We start from the raw sequence: 27,812 nt of genomic DNA on the forward strand, positions 1-27,812 counted from the left end.
CTATCCAGTTCAGCGGCTAGCCTGATAACTAACGTCAACTGTAACCGAATGCTATCCAGTTCAGCGACTAGCCTGCGAGCGAACGTCAACCGTACAGAATACTATCCAGTTCCGAAGCTAGCCTGCTAGCTAACGTCAACTGTACAGCGTTCTCGCTATTCAGTCCCGTGTCAAAAGAACTCATCTGTTCCTTTAAAATGAAATTCATGACCAGCAAGTTAATGTCATTTTGCTTTGACTGACACGTCACCCATTTAAACTATGACGGAAGAATGTTCAAATGAAATGGTCACTGCTTCCTCTTGAACGATTTGGTGCTACGCCCAAAAAATCGGGGAGCGTTCCGGTAGTTATTTTGCAACGTAATGACTGCTCTCTATTCACTCTAAAATGGCCGAAAACACGAACCACTGTACTAGCGCTCGTGAGACCGTGCAGGTGTATTTCTTTCTCCTTCATAACCACAGCGATGTCATTCTGACATCGTTTTTTTTTGTTGTTGTTTTTTTTAACACCATGCGGTCATTTTTCTAAACCAGGGCCATCTCGGCGAAAAGCAGCGTGAGGGCCAAACAGGCAGTAATCTGTCCACTTCTCTCGACTATGACTAATGGCTCACGTTTGACAAGGTAATCTGCGGAAATCACGACGGGTAAACTCCGTGGGGGCCGGCTGTATTTACCAAAGATTACATCTTCTGCGAGTGTGTGTTGGGGGGGGGCGACAGCTTTACAGACTGCTGGGAAAATAGCAATCACACGCCATTGAGTGACTGGCCTGCGATGTTGCCACTCGCCAAATGCGCTCAAAGGACTCCCCCCGGCCATTTTTGTGTCTCTCTAAACGCCCGTGGCGTGCTCTGTGTCGTACTCCCCATCACCTTCTACTTTGATCACAGCTCTTTTTTTTTTTTTGCTCTTTTGTTGAATGCATTCTGACTTTGTTCAAACACATCTGCATTCAGCAGATGACCCTTCAGGGCCAGAGGAAGAGAAAAGCTGACAGATTTATAGTTATTTTTTTTTTTTACATGTAATTCCACAAATTCCAATCCAGTTTTTTCCCCCCGCCATGAAAGATTTGAGATGCGGTTCTTTCCTCCGATGACCTTGTGAGTCTGTCTGCTCTGATCTGAGGCGACGCCTTTTTTTTTTTCCCGAGCAGACATTAAAAGAGAAACACAGACGAGTCAGGGGAGAAAAGAAGGGCGAGGAAGTGGTGGGATGAGAGGGAGAGCGATTGCTAGCGTTGGAGTGTTAGCACTCGTCGACGTGACAATCTGGCCACAAAATTGGGGGAGTTGATGGAACTTTATCCCCTCTGGCCACCGACGTTACGATAACAACCTGGACTGGTTGCCAGCCAAACACATTCGGAGACAGACACGCTGTCAGTGAATGGGAAATTAACTTGAATGGAAGTCAGCCAAGTGAACTTCTTCCCATTTCCTTCGGCATTAAACGACAAAATCAGCCAAAATAAATCAATGTGAAAAAAGTTCTAATAATAGGTATATCCTAAAAATGACATTATAGAAAATAGGTGGAAATACAAATAAAAGTACAAATGAATCCAATAAAAAATAAATGGAAAAAATAAATATAATTGAATTGATTCATATTTTAATTTAATTTTATTTCATATATATTTTATTATTTTCACATTTATTTATTTTTGCCAATTTTGGTCCTCCACACTCCACAGCCATATGGCAACATTGTAATCTTCCAGAATGTTCCGATGCAGTGCAGATATTCGCACAATGCAGATGACGGATTTGGGATGAAATCGAGCAAAAAAAACGATCCACGATCCAATCAAAATTGGATTAATCTGCCCAATCTCTTTAAACACCAGAAAAGCCCACAAATAGCCAAACTTAATTACAAATATTGGGAAAAAAATGTACACAATCTGACTGTATATCCAGGGAAACGTTGATTTATTACCAACGGCAGCACAGAATGTCCCTCGAGTGAATGAGATTGTGTTTGCTCTACTGTCCTATTTTGCGGATCCAATCAATGATGTCATTGATCAATCGGCACATGACAACATTACAACAGCAAACTACCATACGATCCGATCTGAAGTTTTTTTGGTACAGTAAACGAATGCCAGGCAAGCGGCGATTATCATTTTCCCTTCAAAGGTTTTTGGAAGGCGTTCGTACGCCTCCTCTGTGACGCCTCTGCATCAAAACGTCGCCTTTAATGAACCTTTGGGTGGGAGCCACCTGCATGAACAACCTCACAAGTCGATACACACAACCCAAAGACTGATAACAATTCAAACAAAAGTGCTGTCAAATCTGAGAATCTGCATCCGAAACTAATGCAAAATTCAATACGGACTACTTGTGTGCGTTCGTGCATGTGTGTGTTAATATTTTCCTGAGCATGGCTGCCAATAGTGTCGGAAACGTGTGTGTGTGTGTTTTGTCATTCATCCACAGCATCAACAGTAGGACTCACAACACTGCTGTCCAACTGGAAGAGTGTGAGAAATAGAGTCTGCCAGAACTGAGGATGTGTGTCAATGTCTCAACGTGTGTGTACGTGTGTGTGTGTGTGCGCCAACAACTCCGTGCAACATTAAACACTGACGCTCGCCCATTTGTTTGTCCGCTCAGCTCTTTTCCACATTAAGTGTCCCGCCTCACACTACTGCACATTAGTGGAGAAGCACGCTGCCCATCTGCATGCCATGGATATGCGCAACTACACACAGACACACACAGACACACAAGGATCCATCCCACTGACATCCAGATGGTTGGTAAAATATTCCAAAAAGTGATATGGCAGAAGCGAGCGGGAGTAAATAATGAGAGACAAGTCGTGCTGGCGTCGAAACACACACACACACATATATACACACACTATGTGTCGCACACACACACACATGCACGGAGAGTAAACAGACTTACTGTGCACAAGGACTCTCATCTGACTGCTGCTGAGAGGAGAATGGAAAGTGAAAACCTCATGCTTGCTTGGCGGCACTCCTCTCCCCTCTGTCACTGCCTCCCCCCTTCCTCCTCCTCCTTTCCCTTCCTCCTTCTTCCTCCCCTCCCTCGCTCGCTCGCTCGCCCGCCCTTCACTCCCTCTTCCGCCTTCCCTCTTGGCAGAGACTCGCCGCATTCAGTGGCGCGCACGCCGTCTCCATCTAAGGCAGCGCAGGCTAAACGTGTCACACACAATTTATCCGCAGCAGGAATCTCACGGCCGGGGTCGTATACAGAAAGGAGGAGGTGTGGAAAGGGGAGGGGGGAGGTTAATAGAGGGGGCGTGAGGTCGGGAGGAAAGGGGGGTCTTGAACAAACTTCTACTGTCGACTCCTATGATTTTATATAGTGTGAAAATAAAGCGCCGAGGATGTTCTGGCCCCTCCCTCGTCCTTGTCTCTCCACCATCTGCAGCCACTACCTCTTATCCAGATGCATTTTTTTTTTTTTTTTTTTTACCACCTGCACCCACACACCTTCCCTTTTTCACTTTCTATCCACGAGAGCAGAGTAAGGACAAACAAAAAAAATGCACGGTAAACATAGCCAAGGTCGAAGACAATAGGTGAAAGGACGGAGGTTCACTTTGGAATCAATGTTTTCCCAAAGGAAATAATGGAAAGAGAAGTTAATCGATTCCAGGGTTAAAGGGTCACCGTCGTGAAAACCTCCAGCAGTTTTTGTTTCAACATCTCATTTGGCTGACATTTTGTCTGTGTTGTCGTTTTTCAACAGGTAGGCGTAGAAATTCAGATTTTGGAACGCCGTGTTTTAAAAGTCTAAAAAAAAAAAAAAGGCCGCCGGATTTTGAATGCTTTGTCGTAAATGTTTCTGAGATGGAACGCTGGAGGTAAAACAAAAGGCTTTTTCATCAAGGATGTTTTGGCCAGCGTTTGCATTTGGTTTGACGGCTGTCATCGACATTTGGCAACAGTCGAGAGACAAACAAGACTTGAGTGGCGCTGGGCTGCGTTCAAGAATTCAATTTGTACATCTTTTGAATTCGATAAGTTCTGCGTGACAAAAACAAACGCTGGCTCAAACTTTCTTTGTCGGAGTCCGATATATCGTTGATTTTTTTTTTTTTTCACCCCCACAATTTAAAACCAATATTCCTTCACTGCCATATAGACGTCAATATTCCATTTGCTTTGGGAACCTCCTCTAGAATCTGTATAGATAGCTATTCATATTTCAATATTTTTAATTTTTTTCGGACACCCTGTGTTCGAAAGACCTTTCGATGTGACGCAGTAATAAACACACTCTCCAGCATCCGTCCGCTCCGGGACAGCAAGAGTCCCAACTGTTGCCATGGCGGCAAACTCCAGCAACATTACGTCAGGTGCATGCATGTGAGTGTGTGTGTGTGTGTGTGTCAGGTGGATGTTACTAAGTGACTCACACTCACTGACGTGTGACTGCAACAAGTCATGTGCTGGGAATGTATCACTACATTGGTTCGTGTGTGATTTGACAGGAGCCTCCTCCCCAGAGCTCATACTATGGACCTGCATGTATAAATATTTACAATACGTCCCCACGGTCAAAGCGCCGCAATCGGCGACGATATGAAATGACGATTTCAAGAGCCCTCTCCCCCCCCTCCCCCCGTCTGACTCGTAAAAGGCCCTGGAAGCGCCTTCAAGGCATTGCACAGAAATCACAAGCTTATGATTGTTTACAGATGGACTCTAAAAATACATAGCGTGATGTCACCCCAAACGGGATTTGTTTACTTCTAACGCCGAGGGTTCACGCAGAAGACACTCTGCTTGAAATGATATTTCTTATTTAGGTTTTGTATGACTTTAAAATTGAATGGAATTTTGAAGTAGGTGAAAGCAGGAAATGTCAAGTATATATATAATATATATTGTATATATTATATTATATTATATTATATTATATTATATTATATTATATACAGTATAGGCGATGCAGCAAACTGATGAATAAGTACTTTTGAAATCAGAGACTAGTAAAAACTGTTTAAAATTTTTAAAAAGATGAATGCTAATAAATATTTCTAGCAATTTTTCTTTTTTTATTATTAGTGAAGACAATTTGTAATTTTAGTATTGACACATGAATGCACAATTTGTCTTCGCGGGCCACATAAAATGATTTGGCGGGCCGCATCTGGCCCCCCGGGCCTCGAGTTTGACACCTACGATGTCAGTTTAGGGAGAACGAGGGTGTGAGCGGAAATGTACGCTTGCTAAACATTTCTTTGCGATCCCTTAAAAAGGCCACCGCCGCCTATTCCAAGAAGAAAACGAGGAAGGCGTAAGAGGAAAAAGAACACACGGAGTAAGAGAGCGAGAATTTAACGGCGACATCTGGAGCCATCGATCATCTTTCATGCTAAGCGAGGCCAAAAAGCTCAACTGACAGCGAGAGAAGCTACAGATATTATTATTTTTATTTTTATGGAAACTTCCAGCAAGGTGATCTGCTTTAAGTGGTCTCGGCTCGGTCGTAATGGATTTCACGTCACTTTTTTCCCTAACATGCTGAATATTTATGACTTTTCTTAATCGTCGTACTTTTATGTCAAATGGCGGTTCCGAAAAATTCTTTTTACCCGGCTATTATTTTAAACGTCTCATGAAATGAATATATGTAGATGTGTGTGTAACTTAATAATAATCCATTTTATTTATAATGCACTTTAGATTTGGACACAAATCTCAAACTGTCAACACATTTTTGAGCTGCTTTTAGAGAAGTGGCGGGAAAATGAATTGGAGCTAAATGGAGCCAACGGAAAATGGAAAAGATTTAACATCCAATCTGCATGTTATTTTCATATTTTCTTGCCGTGCCACACGTGCACACAGGCGGCCCGATAAAACGTAACAACCGTGCCGAGGCCAATATAAGTGAAATGAGCGGCGATGTAGCCGGCGTTCTTCAGGGATCAGCGTGCAACCCGACTCGACCGCCCATTCGTTTAGCTTCTATTTGCAAGCTATTTTTCACTCAGGGCCTATTTGGACCGAGCGGAACGTCTGCACACGAGACCGAAACGTGATTTCTCGGTGGAATCACATGATCCAGAAACAAAATCTCCCATTTGAGTCCCTTAATAAGGTAATTACGTTTCAAGAGCCGCTGCAGCCCCGCAGCCGGCGGCGCCTGCTAGCTAAAACCACACAATGACCTTTTAAAGACGACGTTTGAAGTTATGGGGCAAGAGATCAAGCGCTTTGGGTTTAGAATTTCACCCAGGAGTCAAGATTTTGATCCAACTCGGGCTAAAAACCAGGCTGATGAGTTTACGCTAGCAAGAAATGGGTTATCAGGTTAGACCTGTAGCTTTACTTGATGAGTTTAAGCTAGCAAGAAATGGGGTATCAGGTTAGCCCTGTAGCTTCACTTAACTAATTTTATTTAGCGATAACCTCCTCCGTCACGGGTCATCACAGCAAGTCGCTCACATCTGTGTGGGAAACAATTTTTTCAAAGTGTTTCATTGAATTGACTTCAGCCTGCCCAAATCCAATTTTCAGCCTTGGTTCAAGTAATTAACCCAATCTTGGGTAAGAGTAACCAAGTCTGCTCAAAGTCGACAGTCGATCCAGAGTGTCGGTTAGGAAAACGTACAAGCACACTTGCTGAGTCAGCAGGTCACCGAGGCACAACTTCAATGACAGAATTACAATTAAATGAATTACACAATACTTAGTGACTTTTTAAAAACCAAAATCTTGCACCCGACAGATAACCTAAACTTATTGGGTGAAATTTTACGACGTGTAAACACTTAAAAAAACTGCAAGTCAAAGTTTTTAGGAAGTTAGTGACTCCAATCGAAGTAGATAAATAAACTGGCTGACCTCATTTAATTTTTGGTTGAGTTGCTTTTATTTTAGCGTAATTTATGACATTGGGTCGGTCATTGTAATACAAATTAACTTATGTATTTATTTAAAAAAAACATCAAAAGAGGATCTTAAAAAATAATTGCATATTAAATTATTGAGGAAAAAAAATTCACTTTTCAAAATAGTATATATAACACCAACAAAGTTGTAAAAAAAAAAAAATCCTACCATTAAATACAAGTTGTCTTAATCCCCTAATAATGGATGGCGCTGTCTTGGCAACAGAGCACAAGGCGGAAACAGACAAGATTATTTTCGGGAGGGCTTACCTGTCGTCTTGTCGCAGTCGTGTGTGTGTGTGTGTGTGTGTGAGAGAGGCTGAGTACACAACCCCCCCAACCCCCCGCGAGACCAACTGATGAATGTGCACGACAGCGGCGGTCGCTGCGTGATGGCGTCGCTCTCTTTCTCTCTCTCTTGCTCGCCCACTCTCAGCTGATACAAAGAGGGAGGGGGGGGGGATATCCTCACCTCCCGCATGGAAAGCGAACTCACACACTCCGCATCCACTCATACGCGCCTCTTCGCCCGAGCGGAAGAAGCCTCGTGATGACGACGACCGCCGCAGCTACGGTTGCTGTGGCAACAGCCTCCCCCTCAACCTCCACTTTCTCCCGCCCTCTATTTTATGTTTACATTGCGGACCAAAACATAAAAACAACACGGCTTTGTTTGCAGAAATACCCTCGCCGTTGGTGCTCACCAACTGTTGCTTCTGCCACGCGCGATAAACTGGGCGGTGAGGACGTGCAGTGTGTGTCTGTGTGTGTGTGTGTGTAGGATATAGTTGTCGCTTCTCTTTGCTAACACCACGAAGGGCCTGCCACACTTTGATAAGACCTCGCATCGGCAGCTGGACACTCAGATCAAATGAGAGGCAGCGGCTCGACACAAGCGGCGTATAAAAAATAAAATATATCAAGACAGGCCGGGCCTTAATGGAATTACTGTCATCATTATCCAACCTTGAGTTGGATTTAAATCACACGACGCATAAAGAAAGAGGAGGAAATTGAAGGGCCTTCCTCCCTGCCGTCTCCCAGGGAGACGGACGGAGTAGGCGGAAGGTTGCCGCTGTCCTTCAGGTCTTGTAAATCCAACCTCAACCTCACTTCCCGGTCCGTGTGGAGACTTGTGTGTCATGATACCAGAAACACACACACTCCTCATTTGAATGATTTATTGTCCTTAATCGTCATTGATTAGCATAATATCAGTGGCTGAGGAATTAATTCCTTTACTAGACTCGTGTTTTTTTTTTTTTTTTAATAATATTTTCCACGTAGACGAGTAATTACGGAAAGAACAAACTGCAATATTCATTTTTCTTCACTGGAAGGAAACATTTTGGTAGAAGGAAAATAGTCAAGATAGATGTTAGTAGTCTCACAAATGTTTTATCTCAAGGAACCGGACGGGGATCTCGTCAGATCTTCCAATTTACCGAGAAACAACGAGATAGCAATAAGGCTAATCAGCCAACTCGTGTTGCGAGGGATTGAAATATTCATGAGGAGCATCTCAAGACTGTGAAAGACGTGTGGACGAGGAAGAAAGATTCAAGGGGGGGAGGGGCGGATAATGAACAACGCTTTTGACAAAAACAACAGGTGTTCTGACAGCGAGACACAGACAGGCGGGCTGAGGATAACAGAGCGCCAAACGCTGATTGTTTGCTTTGTTTTTGTCGTTGAGCGAAAAAAAAAATGATTGATGCTCAAAGAGTCGTCTTTTCGGGAATAATTAGAAACTCTAGTGGCTTGTTAATGCGGGAAAATAAATTTGAAATTAATAGCTGAAAAAATTGCATATTTTTCCACTTTTCTGAATGAAGCAAAGTTTCCATAGAACTCATGTCAGTTTTTTGTAACTGTTGTGATATGAATGACACCAACGAGGAAGCGTTTTTGTGTGGTGATAGCTCACAATAAAAGAAAAAAAAATCCCGGCAGCAGCCTTCAGGCAAAATACAGTCGAGATTTCTCGTTTAAGTCCACATGGTCACATTGTTTCACTGGAGGAAAACATCAAGCATCAGAACATCTTTTCTTCTATTATTGCCAAAGTCATCATGACCTTGCTTGAAGGCTGAAAGCGGGCACTTGTCTACTCATGCTCATAATGAATGCGTTGTCACAGGCGAGAGGTAAACCAAAGGGAAATCCCGGGTGCAGTCACAAGATCAATAGTGGGCTCGGCTCTACAGTTGGGAATTCATATAGCCGTGCTGGAAAGATTTGGTGTGGATCTATCTATTCATTTTTTGTAGTGCTTGTCTTTATTAATTGGTGGGACCACTAGCGGAGCTAGAGTGGGGGGCTCCAGGGGCACTGCCACCCCACTCTTGACTTTTGGGTATTTTTCCGGGAATTCTTTTCATTATTTCCACATTTTCCTGGTAAAAAACATAGAGCCGATTCTTAGAAGAATTTCCTGAAGAATTATTTGGGTTGGTCATTTTATTTTTTTGCTCCGCCCCACTACCATTGACGCCTGTTGACTGGAGTTTTTTTTCAGTTGATAGGATCTCGCCAATCTTGTCCTCCCACTCTTGACTTTTGGGTATTTTTCTGGGAATTCTTTTCAACATTTTCCTGGTAAAAAACATAGAGACGATACTTAGAAGAATTTCCTGAAGAATTATTTGGGTTGGTCTTTTTTTTTTGCTCCACCCCTCTACCATTGACGCCTGTTGACTGGAGTTTTTTTTCCAGTTGATAGGATCTCGCCAATCTTGTCCTGTCGTTTCTGAATAAGAGAAAAGCTTTCTGGCAACATGCGGAATTGCTCCGAAAATAACATCAGCTAAACAAAATGGCCGCACAAGTGGACACGGTTCCTTTAGTCCGTCTGGGTAAAGTCTGCCTGGCAACAGGTGGCACATAACCAGGAAAAACGATCTGCTGGATAGACAACATTGTCAAACTTGGTCCTGATCTTTGAAGGCCGCATTTCCAAATATTCCGACACCTATGAATACAATCTGTACTTTGGTGTTACTCACGAGGCACAAGATTTATACCTGACAATGTGCTGACTCGGGGGTGCCTTTAGGGATAGCGGGATCATCTGCAGCCAGCTCCAACTGTCCTGGATCCATACGCTTCCTCTTGTTTCACGCAGACATGTGATCCCCTTGGCCCACGGAATCCTTTTCCATCGTTGCGGTTTACGACAAATCCGCGCCTCCTGCGGCTCAGCCGTACGAGATGACTCGCACACGGCAAATAAAAGAAGAAATTGAAAACAGTATTTTTGAAATGATGGCTATTCCGCGACTTTTTTTAATTAGGCCAATTGTCATTGCCTTGCTCGGTTGATCCCGGGAATTGCACCGCGTGTGTATGAAATCAATCGAAGTGAGCGGGGAACAATTTAGTCATCCTCTCGGGTTTGCTTTAATGTTTGCTCGCGCTTAGAAGTAACACAGCGCATCTTCTGACACGAGCGGCGCTCCTCGTTATCTTCTGTCCCTCGTATGGGTAACCGTGACATTTTTGCTCTTTTGGCTAAAAATAAATCAGCTTCCAAGAGGTGCTGGCCGTTTTAATTAACTCCAATCCCAGGTGTACTGTAACAGTGAAATGGAATTTCAAAAACAGCTCACACAACATTTTGTAGTTGCGCTAGTCGATGTATATCCCCTTTTAAGCTTTTGCCGTTCTTCTGTCAAACATGCAAATCCATCCGAGTTTCCTTTTCTGGTTTTGTGACATAATCCCGAGATGTGCTACTAATTCCATTAGCACAGCGAATCCAATCCCGTTATGTGGAACTCCCACTGAGAGGCGACAGTTCAGAGCGGCACTACATTTCCCATGATACCAAAATGAATTATCTTCATATATATATCTATATATATAGATATATATATATACTTTAGTTTTTTTTAGAAAGAAATTTCTGAATTCACTTTGCAGGGCTTTGAAAGGTTTTTTTTTGCCGAATTTTTATTTTTTTTCATATGTAGTCGTGCATGCGGCAATTTCAATTGTGCCCTTGCTACCTACCTTCAACGACAAAATTTGACTGGAATGGAAATGATTTTCTGCACTGACTAACTCATTGTAAACTCCAAACACTGGAGAGAAAGCTTTACATCTTAATGTTAATATGCATAATTCATAAAGGTCCGTAATGCCTCAAGTAAGGGAGCAAAAGCTACGCTCGCTGGCCACAACATTGCACCATCGAATGAGATCGCATAGAAGAAATCTTTATTATTCTCTCAGCGTCACTTAAAAGTGAGCATTATTATATATTTTTTCATATGGCTTTTATTTCAATGCCTGGTGATGTAGCCACTTCCAGTGAATAAGCTCGGGAGAAAAGTATCTGGATTGACTTCATGTAGTAGTGTCAAAGCCATGTTACCTCATAAGGCTTCCAAGTACAAGCGAGCCAGACCACAGTGGACTTCCTTCCAGGCTTGCTTTGCCGGCGTCCCAGGCTTGCTTTGCTGGCCTGGCTGCTCGACATCTTTCGTTGCTCACTGAGTCGTGACTTTGGGAGAAAAAAAAAAAAATGTATATTATTATTATTTCTATTATTTATATATACATATATATTTATAAAGAAAAGAAAGATATATATTTTTTATTATCTATACATTTATTATTATTTATAAAGAAAAGAAAGATATATATTTTTTATTATTAGCTATATATATAAAAAAAATATATATATATATACGGTGTTTGTGTCTGATGGAGAGGCAGAAACAGAGAGCGGAATAACGAGGAAGGGGGGGGCAGCACAGAAGCAGTTGTCAGGCAGAGTCTAATGATTCTAGATGAAAGCTGACTGTCGGAGATAAGTCAATTCTTTGCTCTGCTAGTTTTGCTTCGTGGTTTAATGATATTGCTCTAGACTACTAATGCTAACGCCTGCTGCTGTATTTTGGTAATATGCTTCTTGTCTTTTTTTTTTTTCTCTTCTTCACTCCCCTGTCATGCATGCGCAGAATTCTAAAACTCAGCCTCCGGGCTGCACTCGGAATGACATCACCCTGACGTTTCATTTAAGAGTGCGTACGCCATCTGTGTTTGTGTAAACACAGCAAGGCAGGTGCACACGAACCTCTGTGCGGGGTTGACACAGAGGAAAAAAAAAAAAAAACTGAATAAGGATGGAGCTTTCTTCCAGGGGGGGAGGCTGTGCACACAGGGGAGAGCAAAATACCTGACTCGGGCTCAGGGATACTGGAAAGCTGTTTGTTGAGGCAGCGGGTCATCGCAAAAAGCTTAGCCGCTTGATGCGCCGCCAGCAGCAAGAGTAGCCGGATCCGCATGAGAGAGCCAGCGTAGTCCGGGGGAGCTTCCGTCTCGGATCTGTGTTTGCCCATAACCACTAAAATAATTTTTTTCTGGTTATGAAAAAAATTTAAATTTGACATCTTAATCAAGAAATGATAACTGTTAGATAAAACATATGCATAATTAATTTGACCTTTGATTGTGTCGTAAACATTTCAGAAACCAACAAACCTTATGATCATATTTTCAGCTTTGTATTTTGTACTTAACGCAAAAAAACAAATAAGAGGCCTGATATTATTGATAGTTGTAATAATATAAACACTGTCTGGTAGACTCCATCAGTTTTCTTGATGTTCTTCTTCTTCTGATAGTGTTCCAAGCAGCTCGCCGTATGATATTAAACACTGTTAAATTATTAATAGCTTGCTCACTGGACATTGCTGCCTTAGACACTTTTTAGTTGGAGTTTTTGGATCATGTTTTTTCTTTCCTTCACATACACCGCTCATCTGCTTTAACTTCACGGATTGGAATAAATCACAGAAAATTTTATAAGAATGCAAATCATTTTTTTTTATTTGAATTTTTTTATTTTTATTTTTTTAAATGTTTTCATCCATCCATATTGTTTTGATTCAATTAACATGACCTGAGAGGGTAACAATGTTAAAAATAACACAACCAATTCTGCAAATGCCATAATGGCACCACTGAAGCGGCAATGCTTCATCTCCTAGAGACCATTAATGTCCACACAAACATTTATGGCAATCTAACCCGTGGAGATAAATAAACGAGCAAACATTGCCATTCGCCGCCACTCCGCTAGAGCATATCTGGAATACCAATAAAAAGACACGCCTCGAGTTATAAATGCAAATAAAAGAAAATGATGAAAATCTGCTACGGGTTCATCGTAAATGCGTAAATGTGAGAAAATCCAATTTAGGTCCATACGTTCTCACAACATAAGTCAAAGAGGGCGAGCCGGTGGGTCAATATGAGCCTCGAATAATCCAATCGGCGGAGGTGAAACGATGAGACGAGCAATGTCACGGGGCGACACCTCCGACCCCGCCGAGAGAGGAAATGAAAGAGTCATGCCGCTAATAGGGGAACAGTTGGGGTGCAATCGTGTCATACGGGTTAATTATTTGACTCCCGGGTAGCAATATGTATCCTTTCAATGCACGTTGGTCTCTTAAACGAGGTGACGGCAAAAGTCCAACGGGATGACTCAACCCAGACAAAAAAAAAAAAATTATCTTTGGATGGAGAAAGCGTTTAGAGAGACATCAAAACCGGAGCTCCCCGAGCGACCCTTCTTTTGTTACCGGGCAGCAGACAGAGGCACATTCCTGCGGGAGAGTTATTTAGGAGAACAGTCGAGTGCTTCGACAATGGCTGGCGAAAGAGACTTTGTCCTCTGCTGCCAAAAACAAACACACACACACAAACTTCATCTGGCTGTACATACTAAATATTGATTACTAATAGCATAGATGCTATATGTTAGCCCATCTATGCTGTTCCCCATTATGTGTTAGCATTAAGCTAACAGATTTTTGTTTCTGTGGTTGTTTTAAATACAAAGTTTAGCCACTGCGTTAATGAGTACCATTAAAACAATCCGCCGAGTACTAAGGTGAAAGCCTCCTTAGGCCGGCGTCGTAAAAGTCGCTTCACTGCTCCCAACGCGATGATGTCATCAAGCGGAGACACTGAACAAGAGGGTCGTTATTTTCGAGTGCGGTCCTGGTCATGAAAAAGCCTCTATGTGGACTGCATCTGTGTGTACGTGTGTGTGTTTTGGGGGGGAAACGACTGTACAGAGAACGTGAAAGTGCCACCTGCTGAAATGAATGGCGAGCGTGAGAAGAACACGCCAAGCAAATGACACCCAGATGTCGGTGTTTGGAGCGCATCCGTGTCGCGTTCGCACAGCTGCCACTTTTAATGCGCAGAAAAACAAGCGACAAAGCTTTGTGGAAAATCAGAGCACACAGTCAAGCTACTGTTTTTCTTTGGGTTGTCGTGTCGGGGGGGGGGGGGGGGGGGGGGTGTAAATCACACAGCTGCTTGTTGCATTACGAATAAAGTGCGGAATAAGCCGCGAATGGCGCTTTAGGCCCAAAACAAAGCATTAAAGTAAAGCTGTGACATGTTTTCTTAAATGGTTTATCGCACTCTTATTTCATTACACAAAGACACTAGCTGGGCTTTTGATCCAATTAAGTCGCCGTCTGAATGATGGAGGTAAAAGCTTTTAACCGTGTCACCTTGCGCAAGTGGGACAGTGAAGGCTAATGGGAGACCTCTTTTGGAAATGGGCCAGCACGTGACACGCTGAGCACGTTTAATTGACTCCGTCGCCGTCCGATAAACTGACATTGTTACGTTTGTGGATTTTGATGTTTTCCAAGGCAAACAAATGACCTTGTTTACTGTGTCAGATAAGAGGTCAAAAGGTCCATTGCATAAGGAGGAATCTCATGTTGCTACTTTCGATTTCCTCTTTTCTCTGTCTCTCTCGCTCACACGCACACACACACACACACAAAGTAATGAGGTCACGGTGACATTAATTGACACAGCTTGACCCCTTGACAAATCAATCCCTCGTGATTTCTTTTGTTCTCAACATGCTTTTTTTTATTACTCCTTTTAAATGTCATTTTTTTCCAAGAAACTTAATAATTTGACATTCTTTTCTGATTCCAATTAAATGTGTTCACCATAAATTACTGTGATCATCACGTGGTAGCGTTTTGTGGCCTGTTGGCCAAATATTGGAGATTTGGCTATCTGCCGCCCTCTGTCGAATTTCATTGGTATCACAAGTCACTTGTTGCAGTTTACTGTGTCTAATATTTTGATTTCCTTTTTATCATTTATCAAATATTCCTCATTATCCAAGTCAGATTTTGAAAAGTACTATCATGAAGAAGCTCATTTTCAGATTTTTTTAAATATATAATAGTGATGAAAAATGTGCCCTGTAAATACAAGCATCCACCGCTAGAGGGAGCTCTTATGCTCTGTAAAATGGTGCCTGGAAGGACGATGGGAAAGGGATTATTCCACTTCATGACCTCTGTAAAATGATAATGTGCTTCAGGTGTAGCCACAAAAGTATGACCACTTGCAAAATATTTGTCTATTCTTCAAAAAAGAAAAAAAAAATCCCAGTTATCATTGTCAGTAACCTTTCAAATGAAAAGTCGAAAAGCTAAGGAGGTCGTCTTTCGGAGCGCTTTGCAAATAGACCTAAAATCAGCTGACGAAAGAAAACTCACAATGCCAAGAGACATTACCCGGATAAGCTGGAAAACCAGTTTACTGCTAACGACTCCCCGGCTTCTTGTTTTGCTCTGAGTAGTTGCAGTGAGAACTTCTCACATATTCCCCAAATATTTGTTCTCCGTTATCAGAGCTATTCAATGTCGCTTGATAAAAAGGATTTACACTGCGAACCTCATCGGTGACCTTCAACTGGAAGGCTTCCTACTCCAATAAAACTTCGGAATGCCGCGTAATCATTTCTTGAGCTTTTTAGTAATACAAGCAAATAACCCGCGAAGATCGAGTCTCCCGAGGATGGACGGATTGTGTTATACCTAGATTACGTTCCCTCTCTTTGCATTTTTTTTTTAGCGAGAAAAAAAAACCCTCACATGTCTCTCAGCAGTGAATCATGTGCTCTGAAAAGGCAGACCAACATTGTGGTCATTGTTGCCAAAATATGCAGCGAGACGCACGTCCGAATCAACCTCACGAGTTGTGCAATTGGCGTGAAAAAGCACTTGACATCATCCACCCTTACAAATGAAAGTCAACAACTCGCTATTATTCTCTATACACCAAACCACGGCCTTATGTTCGCTGCTGGGAAATATGACACGGCTCCTTCATCGTGGTGGTATCAATTTTTTTTTTTTTTCTTTCTCCCCCAAAACTCATAAAAGTCAGCAGTACCTGCAGCGCTCAGTGTTTACCGTTTCCACTTTGCAGTTAGCAGGACTCTGCTCACGACTTATTTGCGCTTTCACGAAACTCCGGCTGGATGTCACGATGGTGAGTCCACTTTAAAAGTTACTCAGTTTGAATTGGATTCAATCATTTGTGTCAGTTTTGTTGCTAATTGTGCAACAATGAATCAATCGGCAACTTAAACTATTACCAAATTAATCGATGATTATTTTTGCCAATGAATCTAAATTCTCTGAATATTTTCATATATACAAAAATAAATCAAATTAATTTAAAAAAACATTTTTTTACCGCAACTTTATTTTCCCAGGTGTTGAATTGTACAGAAATCGATGATGTGCTCGAGCGTTTCTACCTGTCGCCCTCATACGGGCTGGAATTCTGCATCGGGTTCCCCGGGAACTTGGTGGTTGTACTCGGCTACCTCTTTTGCTTGCCCAAATGGCGGAGCTGCAATGTTTACCTCTTCAACCTAGCCATCTCTGACCTCATCTTCCTATGCACGCTCCCACGCCTCTCCTACCTCTACGCCAACCAGCAGAGAGAAACCAACTACTACGCTTGCGTCATCAACCGCTACGTCCTGCATGTCAACCTCTACTCATCCATTTTGTTTATGGTCTGGCTGAGCATGGATCGCTTTTTGCTCATCCGACACCCCACGCGGAACCACTTCCTGTTGAAACCGCGGGCGGCGTTGGTCGTGACCGGCTTGAGCTGGCTCGCCGTCAACGTGGAGGTGATCCCCATGGTCGCCTTGATGCTCCAGGACCTGCAGAGTCGAAACTGGAGTCGCTGCAATGACTTTGCCAGCCTCCAGGGGGATGTCAGCGTTTTGGGCTACAGCATGGGGCTCACCTTAACCGGTTACCTTCTACCCCTTCTCGGACTCTGCGGGTTCTCCAGACGGATCGCGCAGCTACTGCAGACCCAGGAAACGGCTTTTCGGCGCGGGACGGCGCAATACGAGCACGCGCTCAGGGTGGTGGCTTCGGCGTCGGCCATGTTTTTGGTTTTGTACACGCCGTATCACGTGATGAGAAACGTCAGGATAGCATCGCGGCAGGCCTGGGCGGAAATGAGCTTGTGTACGAGGATGTACATCGAGGGCTTCTACATTCTGACCCGACCCTTGGCCTTCTTGCACAGCGTCATCAACCCCGTCTTCTACTTCCTCATGGGGGACAGGTTTCGTGAGTTCCTGCTGGCAAAACTTCGAAAGCTGGCCAGAAAGACATCGCAGCCAAGAGAGCCTGTGTGAAAAATTCATGATAATTAACACATAAATTTGAGGAAATTTATTCTCCACTTTATTGGGTCGATAAATATGACTCTAAAGTGACGTCAGGCAAGATGTCAGCATGTCATGTGTCTTAACTAAATGAAGACGTCAACACAGCAACTAAATGTCAATTGTTTTGTTTTTGATGTTTTCCAAAACATTGTAAGGACATAGACGACATCGTCTCACCAGACCTCAGCGTTCGCCATGTGAACTCAATTCCTGTCTGAGTGTGAAGCTTTTATTTCACTGAGTGAAAAGGGAATGTTAAGAGATAAATGTAATTAAAGATGATGTACATACTAAGCTACTCGATGTGAAGTAAGAAGACTGGAAGACTCCATTTTGTGCTGATTTTATATTTTACAGTGACTGACTTCATTACAACCTTCATTCATGTTCAAACTTTGAAAGTTCACTATTTTTTTTAATAAAATATTTTAAACATTGTCCCTGTGGTTAATGCATGTGTTAAAATAATGAGTTTTCTTTTCAAACATTTTTGTTATGGGGAAAAATTTATTTGAAACCTGGAAAAATTTGAGGATTTTGTTGCATCATAGGAAATCCACGTGATTTTTGGGCCTATTGCAGGATGGCCAAGGCAGTTGAAATATTTTTGGGGATTATTATTAGTTTTTCTTTTACATTTTGCCATTTTTTAATGTGATTTTTGTGTGGATTTTTTAAATAGATTTTTGGGGGGATTTTTTTGTGTATATATTAAGTATTAAGTGTGAAAAGCCCTTGACTGGAGCTTTACTTATTAACCCCATAAATCATTTCTTATAGTGTATGTCCAGGAAACACTGCAGCAGTTTCTTACACACTGCATCTTGAACACAAAAAAAAAACAGACGTCAGAACTGAAATGCACCAAAACTTTGATTCAACAAGAAGCCAGTCAAAGAGCATGAGGGGCAGGCAGAAAATCTTCTCTGCTAGCAAATATGAAAGGAAGGGAAAGGGCAAGTGTTACCAGCACCAATGTGAGGCAACTGTTGGGAGAAAATTTGGGAGGTAGGTCAAGGCTGTGCTGGGAAGAAAATGGACTCAAATCAAAAACAGAAGGTCAAATAAATCCCGAGAGAACGTGATAAGCTCTAAAGACGTTTGTGAAAATAGCCAAGCATATCAAAAATGTCATCTTCATCCTCATCACGTTGACGATAGAACAACACTGCCAGTGGAAAATATTCGTAGTTATTATTTTATTGATCGTACGTCAGCAACATAATTACGAGGCAAAGGGCTTGTCGGCTAGTCTATATTTTTTTGCGACCCCGTGGCGGCACAAATTTTCTTTCTCCATTTGATACAGCTCACAATAACATACCAACCGTAAAAAATAGAAACATTTACATTGTTTTTTTGAATTTGCGTGAATATCATTAACCTTTAAAAGCCAACTTCAGTTTGTTCCCTGTTTTGGTAAACAATGTCCAGTATAGTGAACATCCAACATGGTGCCCATGTGTACCAGGTATCCCATGTGTCTAAGATTCTCAAAATAAAACAGTTCGGCCGAAGCCGAAAGGGAATATCGAGGTTTTACGAAATGCGTGGACTCGTAATACTACAGGCAAACAGAAATGTGTTTTGCGCATTCCATACATTATGCAAGTGTAATCCATTTAACCAGCACTATACGTTTTCTTTTTTTTTTTCTTCTTGCTCTCTCACGGAGAGTCTCTTATAATCCATTTCACGTTACTGTTATTATCCCTTTGTAGCGGTGGAGGATTTCAGGAGCGGATCTCCAAAGGGGGATTGAATAACACATGTAAGCACACCTACATACAATACAGAAGAATAAACTTGCACAAATATTTACATTGACATAAGCACAGGCGGGGCTGGCTTATTTGAATCGTCCTTTACGATAAATTGTTTACCCGCATTTGTAAGTTATCCCCATTAAGAAATCTGTACCTATATTGATTGGCATGTCGGGAAACTGTGCAATTGTGTGCTTCCGGATCGATTGTACACTCGCTGCAATCTTAAAGAAATGTTTCACTCAAGGACACCGTGTTCCCACACTAAGAACTTGCTGAGACAATTTCAAGGAGTATGTTGGAGTTGAACTTATTCACTGCCAAGCCCGGTTAAAATTTGACATCTATAGCCATCAATGGCAGTGAATACTTTCTAAGACTAGGAAATCCGGTTTTGAAAATACTCAGGGACACGTGGGAACCTTATCGGAATGAAAGTAGTCAAGAAACAATTTTTGATGCGCTCCTGAGTTTGGGGGGGAACCGAAACAGCATCTAGTCTCCCGCAATACATGTCGATTTCTTAAAACCAAGATTTTCAAACACTGTTCAAAGTAAAAAAAACAACAACTCTAATATGTATTTATAATCTTACAGTGTGACAAATATACTCGAGACAATTTCCCTATCTACTATATTTACAACGATGAATGCCGAACTGAGAGAATTCGGGTTCACCGACCCTTGCGTGAATGTCAGGGTTTCTTTTACAAGTTTTCCTTGAGCCATTTGATGTAGTTGTCCGTCATGCGGTGACCGATGCGGAAGTCCGTCGGCCACACGGTGAACATAATGGCTCCGTGAAATCCCGCGTCGTAGTGTTCGTGCGTCACTTCCACGTCGGCGGCGCGCAGTCGCGTGGCGTACATAATCCCGTCATCTCTCAGGACGTCGTACTCGCATGTCATGATGTAGGCTTTGGGTAGACCGCGCAAGGCCGCGTCCGGGACCAGCAACGGGGACGCCCTCGGGTCGGATAAAGATTCAAACGATAGCCCGGCCTCTCCCTGCGCGACTTCAGGGGCGCTGTAATTGTATTTCCCGTGATACGTTTCAGGCAGGAAGGCGCTCCAGTTGACGAACTTCAACAGACTGGACGACTCCGGGTTGTTGTGGGCGTTGGCCATCATGGCTCTGAAAAATGCCCTGTCGCTGGTGAAGTACTCGCTCCAGAAGCGTACCATGAGGGTACGTGGTAAAATGGGCATGTCTTGATTCTGCTGATAAGATGGCGTGTTCAGGTCCAGTGCCTGGAGCACAGGGTAGATGAGGGCTTGGGCTTTGAACTGAACCTTTTGTGTTGGCTCCTTCAGTAACTGCAACGATACGGCAGAGAGAAGAAAATATCTGACTGAAATCGCCCGAGAGCGTCTGATGACATCGACGTATTGCGTCATCTCACCACTTGTGTGATTCAAAGCCAACATGATCCATCAACCCCTCAGGCAAAACCCACATGCTTGTCTCTATGCCATTCACACATGACCCCCAGAAGCATTTTAGAGAGCTGCAAAGTTGACTTTAGAGGCAGCAGATTGTGAACCTGCATGACTGCTCTTGTGCAAAAGTTAATCGCCCGTGGTAAAGTATACAGAGATGGCATCTACTTCAGATTTTAGTAGTCCGAAGATTTTACTTTTGGTTTAACCTGTTTAGCAAGACGCAGAGGTTTCATTTACCTGTTGGGACACAGCGGCTGCCAGGTTCCCCCCGGCGCTGTCACCGGACACCGCGATTCGGCCCGGGTCTACAGAATACTGGGCGAGCACGTCTATCTGGAGAAAGTGCTTGACAACACGATATACGTCCTCGTACGGAACAGGGAAGTGGTGAGGAGGGGCAAGGCGGTACCTGGAAAGATGAAAGTTTCGATGAGCAGATTGAATATATTCGTAACTTTTTCATAATCGTACTGGAATTATGTTAGAGTAGAGAGAAAACAAGTATAAACAGGTTTTTATTTTTATTCATTTTTTTTAGTCAGCCTTTGCTAAGGCCACTAAACTGAATAAATTGGTCCGAAATTTTCAGGATTTGTTTTTGAGTTGATTTTAGAATTTAGTTTTCCTTTGCGTCCCTTGGGTCTCGTCAGGTGATTGCGTCTACCTGTGCTCGTTTGGCCGATCTTTTGCGTTAGCCAATCAGCTTCCTCCGATCCTTTGTGTCTCGTCACTTTGTATTTAGTTCCGTTTTCATTCAGTTCAATGCCTTTCTCTCTACCTTGTCTTGTTGCTGTGGTTTTACTTGATTTGTTTCAAATCCAAATACTATTTTGCTTTCTTTTGATACTTATTTCCCTCTTGTTTATATGTCCCTCCTGTTTATTGAGTTTACCGTTCACGATAGTTTGTTTCTGTTTCGTGTCTCCAAATGAAATTCATTTATGAGTGAACTCCAGCATCTGCCCTGAACCTAATCTTGACAGAAATGACTTACTCCACGGAGAGAATGACAGCGTTTAGCTCAGTAGCCACTTTTCTGGCCAGGAAATCATATGGACCCATATCTGTGAAGAGAAGACAGAACACAAAGTCATTTTCAGAGGGCAACGTAACTGACATTTTCTCATTTCCACTCGCTGCAGATGAACCTGTTAAAAAAACTACTTCAGTCAAATCAGGTCAAACTCAATTCATTCCAACATTCCAGTCAGTGCACCATAACTATCGGATGGATAATTATCGGACCGTCAATGAAGAAAAATGTTGTCACAACACGTTAGACAATAACCCGCGGGATATTCGATGTTAATTCATTGGCTATTTTTGTTAGGCTCGTTTATTTACTGCAAGTGATAACACGCAAAAGACATCCAAGCAAGAACCCGTTGAAATATTCCCAACGTTAATTAGAATAGCTTGTAGTCATTCTCGAGATCAAATAAATGTTCTCAAACACCCAGGATAAACAGATTGCAGGAACAGCACGACACGTGTCAAACTGAACGGAGTGTCGTCAGGGGTCCTGAATTAGAAAAGCCGGGCCCCCCCTTTGAGGTCCCCACCGCTCCGACAGACGGTGTGTTATTTCTTCCGAAATAATTTCACGGCTTTATCATCCATGATCGGATGTCGAAATATCACTCCAATCTCGGCTTACGTGAGCTCCCCAGACACCATCCTCCGCCGTGCAGGTAGATGAGAGCCCTCCTGAGCTCCATCTCGCCACTTTGCCACTTGGGTTGGTAAAGCAGCACCTCCACCCCGTCGAACGCCTCCACCGTCACGTTGACGTGTTCGTCGGAAACCGGCGCGATGTTTTCAAGCAGGGTGATGACGTACATGACTCCCATGTAGTCCTTCAGGCCTATTATTTCACTGAAATCTGCCTGAAAGAGGAAACAAAGGAAGGGTAAATTTTAGCTAGTCAATTATATTGATGACTAATGGATGTCAAACTCTGGCCCGCGGGCCAAATTTGGCCCGCAGTGTAATTATATTCAGCCCGCAAAGACACATGGACTTTATGTGCCCATACAAAAAGTGCCAAGTGAACTAATACGAGACGTTCATACATTTATTTGGATCGACAGTCATAACGACCCTCAGAAGGAAACTATGACTACGATGCAGCCCGCGGTATTGTTTTAAATCAAAATTGTCAAAGCAGAAATTATTCTCTGATTGCAGTAGTGAAAGCTGACTGATTATTATCTTTTGTTTTTAATCATAAGACATTTGCAAGCATCTGCTTTTAATTTGGAAAACAATGACCTATAATTGAATCGGTTCACCCCAAAAAAATACACAATCGAGCCCTCTCATGCGATCTTTGTGCAAAACAAGTCACACAAGTAGAACAAAAATCATTATCAAAAATAATCACATTAGTCAAAGCCAACCTCTTCACCGATTAATTTTCTCACAACAACAACAAACGATGCATGTGATTTTAAAAAGAGTCATATTAATAACCCCCGGCAGGGATAAGAAACAGTATACCACATGCAGTTTCCTTAATAGGCTCTATTATTAGAAGGTGTGAGCAGGACTATACTACACATGGATTAGCATTTGACATAATCTGGTGAAACCACATCAGCGAAATATAAATACAATGCATTGCCTATAAGAATTCATCTACAAAGCCGAATCTTTCATCTATATTTTAATTTATGTATAGCAAATATCAATTAAAATGATTTTATTTCCCCTATAAATCCCAATTAGAATAATTTACAAATGATTTTGACCACATATAGAAGATGATTAAGGAATTTATTTTTACAATATATTTTTCCTAATGACATCAGGTTTGCAAATGTAAATAAAAAAGCAGAGTTGAGTGCTTACCAGGTGGCTGAGACTTCTGAAGAAAGTGTCGGTCAGCATGAGTTTCCATCTCTCGTCTATATTTTCAGGAATGGGCTCGTAAATATAATAAGCGCTAAAGGAGCAAAGAGCCACGACTAAAAAGATGCTTCCCAGCCTCATCGTGCATGCGGCGGCGTCTGTGTGGAGAGAACGACCGACCGACCGCTCAAGATTGACTCAACTTACGCGCGCCAAAAAATAAAGATTTTTTTCCCTCTCTTCTTTCTCCTCCCCCCTGCTGTTCAGCCGCGCGTGTTTGTTGACATTTACCGCCACGCAGCTCGTCTTTTCTCTCTATGCGCGTGGAAGCGTCGTTTGGAGTGGTCAAGTGACATGCGCACGAGGCAAGAACCGTCCCGTCCCACCTTGGCCCGAGTTGTGAATTCTTCAGGTGCCTCTGGATCAGATGCAGCTCTCGCAGCGGGGGGTTAGTGGTGCAACGGGGGTGAACGTGTTGTTATTCGTGTCCCGCCAGATCTTGTGGCTGGCACGTGCTGGGAAGAGAACATAAAAATCAATTTGACACGTACATTAAAGCAGATGAAGCTTTATTTACAAAAAAAAAGAAACACTAATATTTTGCTAAAAATGACAAACACTTAGAAGGAACCTGCACAAGGAACTTATTGAGCACTGAAGGAGACCATGAAGGGAGATGTTGTTCTCGCATGGAAATCTGGTTTACATCTAGTGACCTTAGAAGTTGTCATATAAAATATTTTAACGAGACGACTTTACAAGAGGTGAATTGTTTTCAGTTGACATAAGTGCATTGACAACAATTCATTCACAATTTTGTCCCCGCAATTTTTTTAACTCTAATAGTGAGATCGTGGCGGAGAAACTAGCAACTTTTTATAGTTGCGTGTAATTTGGAATTAGCCAATTAAATCAGATGTTATGAGGAAATTCATCTTCTAACTGAATAGCTGCTGTGGCAAGGGTGGAATAGTAAATAACTATGACACTCAAGAACCCCCCCCCAACTCACCAAACTTCTGAGGCGACCACTACGTTTGGGTGATAAATCTTTCATGAAGCCCCTTCGCTCTCGGGCGTGTCAAGTAGCACACTCGTGGATGTCTTCATCCACGTAGCGCCGTGCTGTGCGATGCTACGTCAATACCGAACATCCCGCTGGGCAAAGAGTGCTCCTGCATTCATTAAAATGCGAGCTTAGCTCATATTTTACGAGCATTTTATGGGCGATATTCAATTTAACCCTCACTGGAGCCATATGGAACACCTCAAGAATTTCCAAACCTGCTGAAGAAGTCAGCAGCAAGCACATTTCAAACTTTTAAATTTGGAGAACTCCCGCAGAGGCCACGGGGGGCATTTGCAGGAGCTAGGGGTTTTAAATTGATTTTGATTTGAAGGAAACTTTGCGTACATCTTAATAGTGATGGCGTAACGGTATATCTTAAATTTTAAATCAATCCGAGCAGGGGGTCCGGGGATACGGCCTGCCGAAGTTTGACTTTCAGCAAAAAGGGGCGTGGCCTAATTCCCATGATCCCTTTTATCTCCGAAATTCCTGCGTCAATCTTCATGAAGCAGCTTTTGGTGGAACATGTTATCAACATTCCAAATCAGTACTCATTTATAAGATGGTTGCATATTTTTGGAAACTTGACCTTTTGACTAGGAATGTTTTTTTCAGCATACTCAAATCTACCGATACCAAGCCCCGATACCACAATAACAGATTATTCTAAGTATCCCAATATATCAGATTTCCATGAAATGACATGAAGTTAATGGTAGGATTATGACGTGACCAGAAAGCACAGGAACAGCCTGGACCTCAAGATGTACTTTTTTTTTTTTTCTTCGAGGTGCCTCATGATCATGGGACTGCTACTAAGAAACAGCAGCGGATTAGCGCTCTATCAGTAGTCGGCTGTACGAGACTTGTGTGATAAGGAATGTTGGAGGCTTTCACCTCATTACACTTGAACTTTGCTATCAGCAGACCATTGCACAAAGAGGAGGCGAAGACACTTACACAAGGCAAAAGAATTGTTCTTGTGCAATATTAAAGTCATACAAACGTGTGTGGATGGAATTTATCAGAGGAGGGACTTTTCTTCTAATGGGATCGTTAGAAAAATAACAAAGCGTCATTCTCCACACTACTACGACTAACGCTTATGATAATAATTATTATGAAAATGTCTATGTGCTCCTGTTGTCTGTTCATTTGATGAAACCTATTCATTATTTCACAATATGATACTATATCGTTTAGTGGCCAGCAGATGGCGCCATGACCTAACTGCGTTGACCTAAACTGTGTGCCGTGTCGCCTCCTGTAAAATAACAGACCGTATTATAAGGAATTAAGTAGATTTGATGTAAATATAATCAATTTGAAAGTTTTAATTTGAATATTTTCACGTATATTTTATTCATTTATTTATTTATTTTCATTTTTGTTAATCTATTTATTCATATTTAATTTCATTTATATGTAGATGTGTGTGTGCTTGTGTGTATTTGTGTATATATATGTGTGTGGACGTGTATATGTGGCTGTGTATACGTGTGTATTTGTATAGCATGCGTGTATGTATGTATATGTGTATTTTTATATGTACATAGTATGTGTATATGTGTATATGTGTGTGTGTATATTTAATTCCACTTTAAAAAGTACTCAGAAGTTCACGTAAGATAACTGAACAAGTAAAACTAAAGAAAAGCTGTCACCAATATCTTTCTTGTTTCCCAGCCAGTACCTTGTTTTTCTTCCAAAGACAAATCAAACTTTATATAGGTGTTGATAACGCTCACTGATGACAAACTGCCGGGCTTATCACACTATTACGTAACACCAGTGAGACCTTTATATCCTATAAAAAGCTTAGATGAACTGCAAAGCTTTCATTGGGACTGGAGGCCCCCCCGATGACCACTCAGGAGGAATTTATTGGAGCGGGCGGATAGGAAGCCTTGTGGTCACGGTGCAAGATCCCCGAGGCAATCAGAAACATACTGTCCATATGTTCAAAAGTAAAAGACATCTTTGGAATGACGACTATTAGCGCTTGCCACATAGCAAAGGGCAGGAAGTTGAGTATTTTTTGCTCATGCAGCAGAAAGCTCAGTAAAACCAGACTGGTAATTTATAACAGTAGAGCAAAACATGTGAAAGAAGCTAAGATGAATCAAAAACATATCGTTGGGGGTAGTAAAGGGGACGGGGGGTAGCCCAGTTAAGCCCCGCCAGCATTTTATTTGATGTTCTAAAATATATTTATAAATTATAAAGAGAAGCCTGCACTCAACTGAGCGCAACATTGGTTCGCAATGTTTCTGCCCGTATTGCGGATAATCCGTCAAGCGGTTGACAAGCATCTGGTTTTGGTGTGCGGCGTGGACGGGAACAATAGACAAGAGTCCAAATGCCTCAAACCACGAGATTATGTTGCAAGCCACATGAAAACGTTGAACGGGATGCTAAGAAAATGTGTGCTTGCTGTGATGAGGAACCTCTGGAATCACCACGGATGACATTTGTCAAATCAGCAAGAAGCCAAAGGGCCATGTGTGAGTTCAGTGTGTCAATGATGTTTCAGGGTCAAGAAAAGGACCATATTTTTGGTTCTGTGTACTTTAGATGATCATTTAGATTAGATTTTAATATATTTTAAAAATATTAAAAGAAGTATTGACTCATTGCATATACTGTATATGACTTTTTATGAGCACATTTTATATGATAATATGCCAGGACAGATAATTATTACATATTTTTTCAAGAATTTGGGTTTGTAGAAACAGTTTTTTTTTTGGGGGTGGGTATCTTTGGCCACCCCTGATAAAATTCTAGCTCCGGCAGTGGACACAACAATAATTCAAGATATAAGGGTTGAATATAAAAGAATTTGATTTTGGGATTGTAGAAACTGTGGTTATTTTTTTATCTTTGGCCCCCCTCGATAAAATTCTAGCTCCGTGGACACAACAATAATTCAAGATATAAGGGCTGAATGTAAATCATTTCCTCTCCCACAGTGAAGCACCCTCAATTAAAGTCCGAACTGTAAGAAGAATATCATAAACTCGCCTGCGACAACATCCTGTGCGATCCACCCCATGTATCCCGAAGTCGAATATTTTCAGAATCCAAATCACCTCTCGGTATGACGTAGTGCAATACTGCACCGAGCGAAGGTCATCAGGTGAATGTGTCCTCATGTATACCCAAGAGCCTAGCAGCTTGCTGTGACAGTTTGCTGAGTCATCCCTTTGGCCTTTAAACTGGCTACAATTATTTTCCCGCATTGAG

General features: G+C 42.2%; 3 protein-coding genes across 6 annotated transcripts in view; 1 reads left to right on the forward strand and 2 right to left on the reverse strand.

The window, feature by feature from the left end:
* Positions 1 to 7,622, reverse strand: part of LOC148395665 (muscleblind-like protein 1) — a 39,028-nt gene extending 31,406 nt beyond the window's left edge. For 2 of the 3 annotated variants that reach the window (XM_088381681.1, XM_088381678.1), the window contains exon 1: positions 2,930 to 3,057. The gene's annotated coding sequence lies outside the window, so the exon portion shown is untranslated. Of the gene's footprint in view, positions 1 to 2,929; positions 3,058 to 7,166 lie in introns of those variants that run through there. The other variant, XM_088381679.1, reaches the window with a different exon arrangement.
* Positions 7,623 to 14,830: 7,208 nt separating this feature from the next.
* On the forward strand, positions 14,831 to 17,890 carry LOC148395666 (succinate receptor 1-like). Its single transcript, XM_088380851.1, has 2 exons — positions 14,831 to 16,229; positions 16,456 to 17,890. Exons 1-2 carry the CDS (start codon positions 15,981 to 15,983, stop codon positions 17,404 to 17,406), a joined length of 1,200 nt encoding a protein of 399 aa, XP_088236977.1. The 5' UTR covers positions 14,831 to 15,980; the 3' UTR covers positions 17,407 to 17,890.
* A 726-nt stretch (positions 17,891 to 18,616) lies between these two features.
* aadac (arylacetamide deacetylase) lies at positions 18,617 to 27,749 on the reverse strand. Of its 2 annotated transcripts, XM_088380849.1 has the most exons (7): positions 27,591 to 27,749; positions 23,789 to 24,012; positions 23,498 to 23,655; positions 22,305 to 22,533; positions 21,642 to 21,711; positions 20,885 to 21,056; positions 18,617 to 20,521 (listed from the first exon to the last, which is right to left on the reverse strand). In XM_088380849.1, the coding sequence occupies exons 3-7, from the start codon at positions 23,636 to 23,638 to the stop codon at positions 19,913 to 19,915; spliced, it is 1,221 nt and encodes a 406-aa protein (XP_088236975.1). In that variant the 5' UTR covers positions 23,639 to 23,655; positions 23,789 to 24,012; positions 27,591 to 27,749; the 3' UTR covers positions 18,617 to 19,912. The 2 variants fall into 2 exon arrangements, with proteins under 2 accessions (XP_088236975.1, XP_088236976.1); XM_088380850.1 differs by lacking the exon at positions 23,498 to 23,655 and having other exon boundaries at positions 23,884 to 24,012.
* Between the last annotated feature and the right edge of the window lie 63 nt (positions 27,750 to 27,812).

The sequence above is a fragment of the Syngnathus floridae genome, chromosome 7 (genome assembly GCF_059516105.1).
Source record: "Syngnathus floridae isolate MCC-2025c chromosome 7, RoL_Sflo_1.0, whole genome shotgun sequence".
Taxonomy (NCBI): Eukaryota; Metazoa; Chordata; class Actinopteri; order Syngnathiformes; family Syngnathidae; genus Syngnathus; species Syngnathus floridae.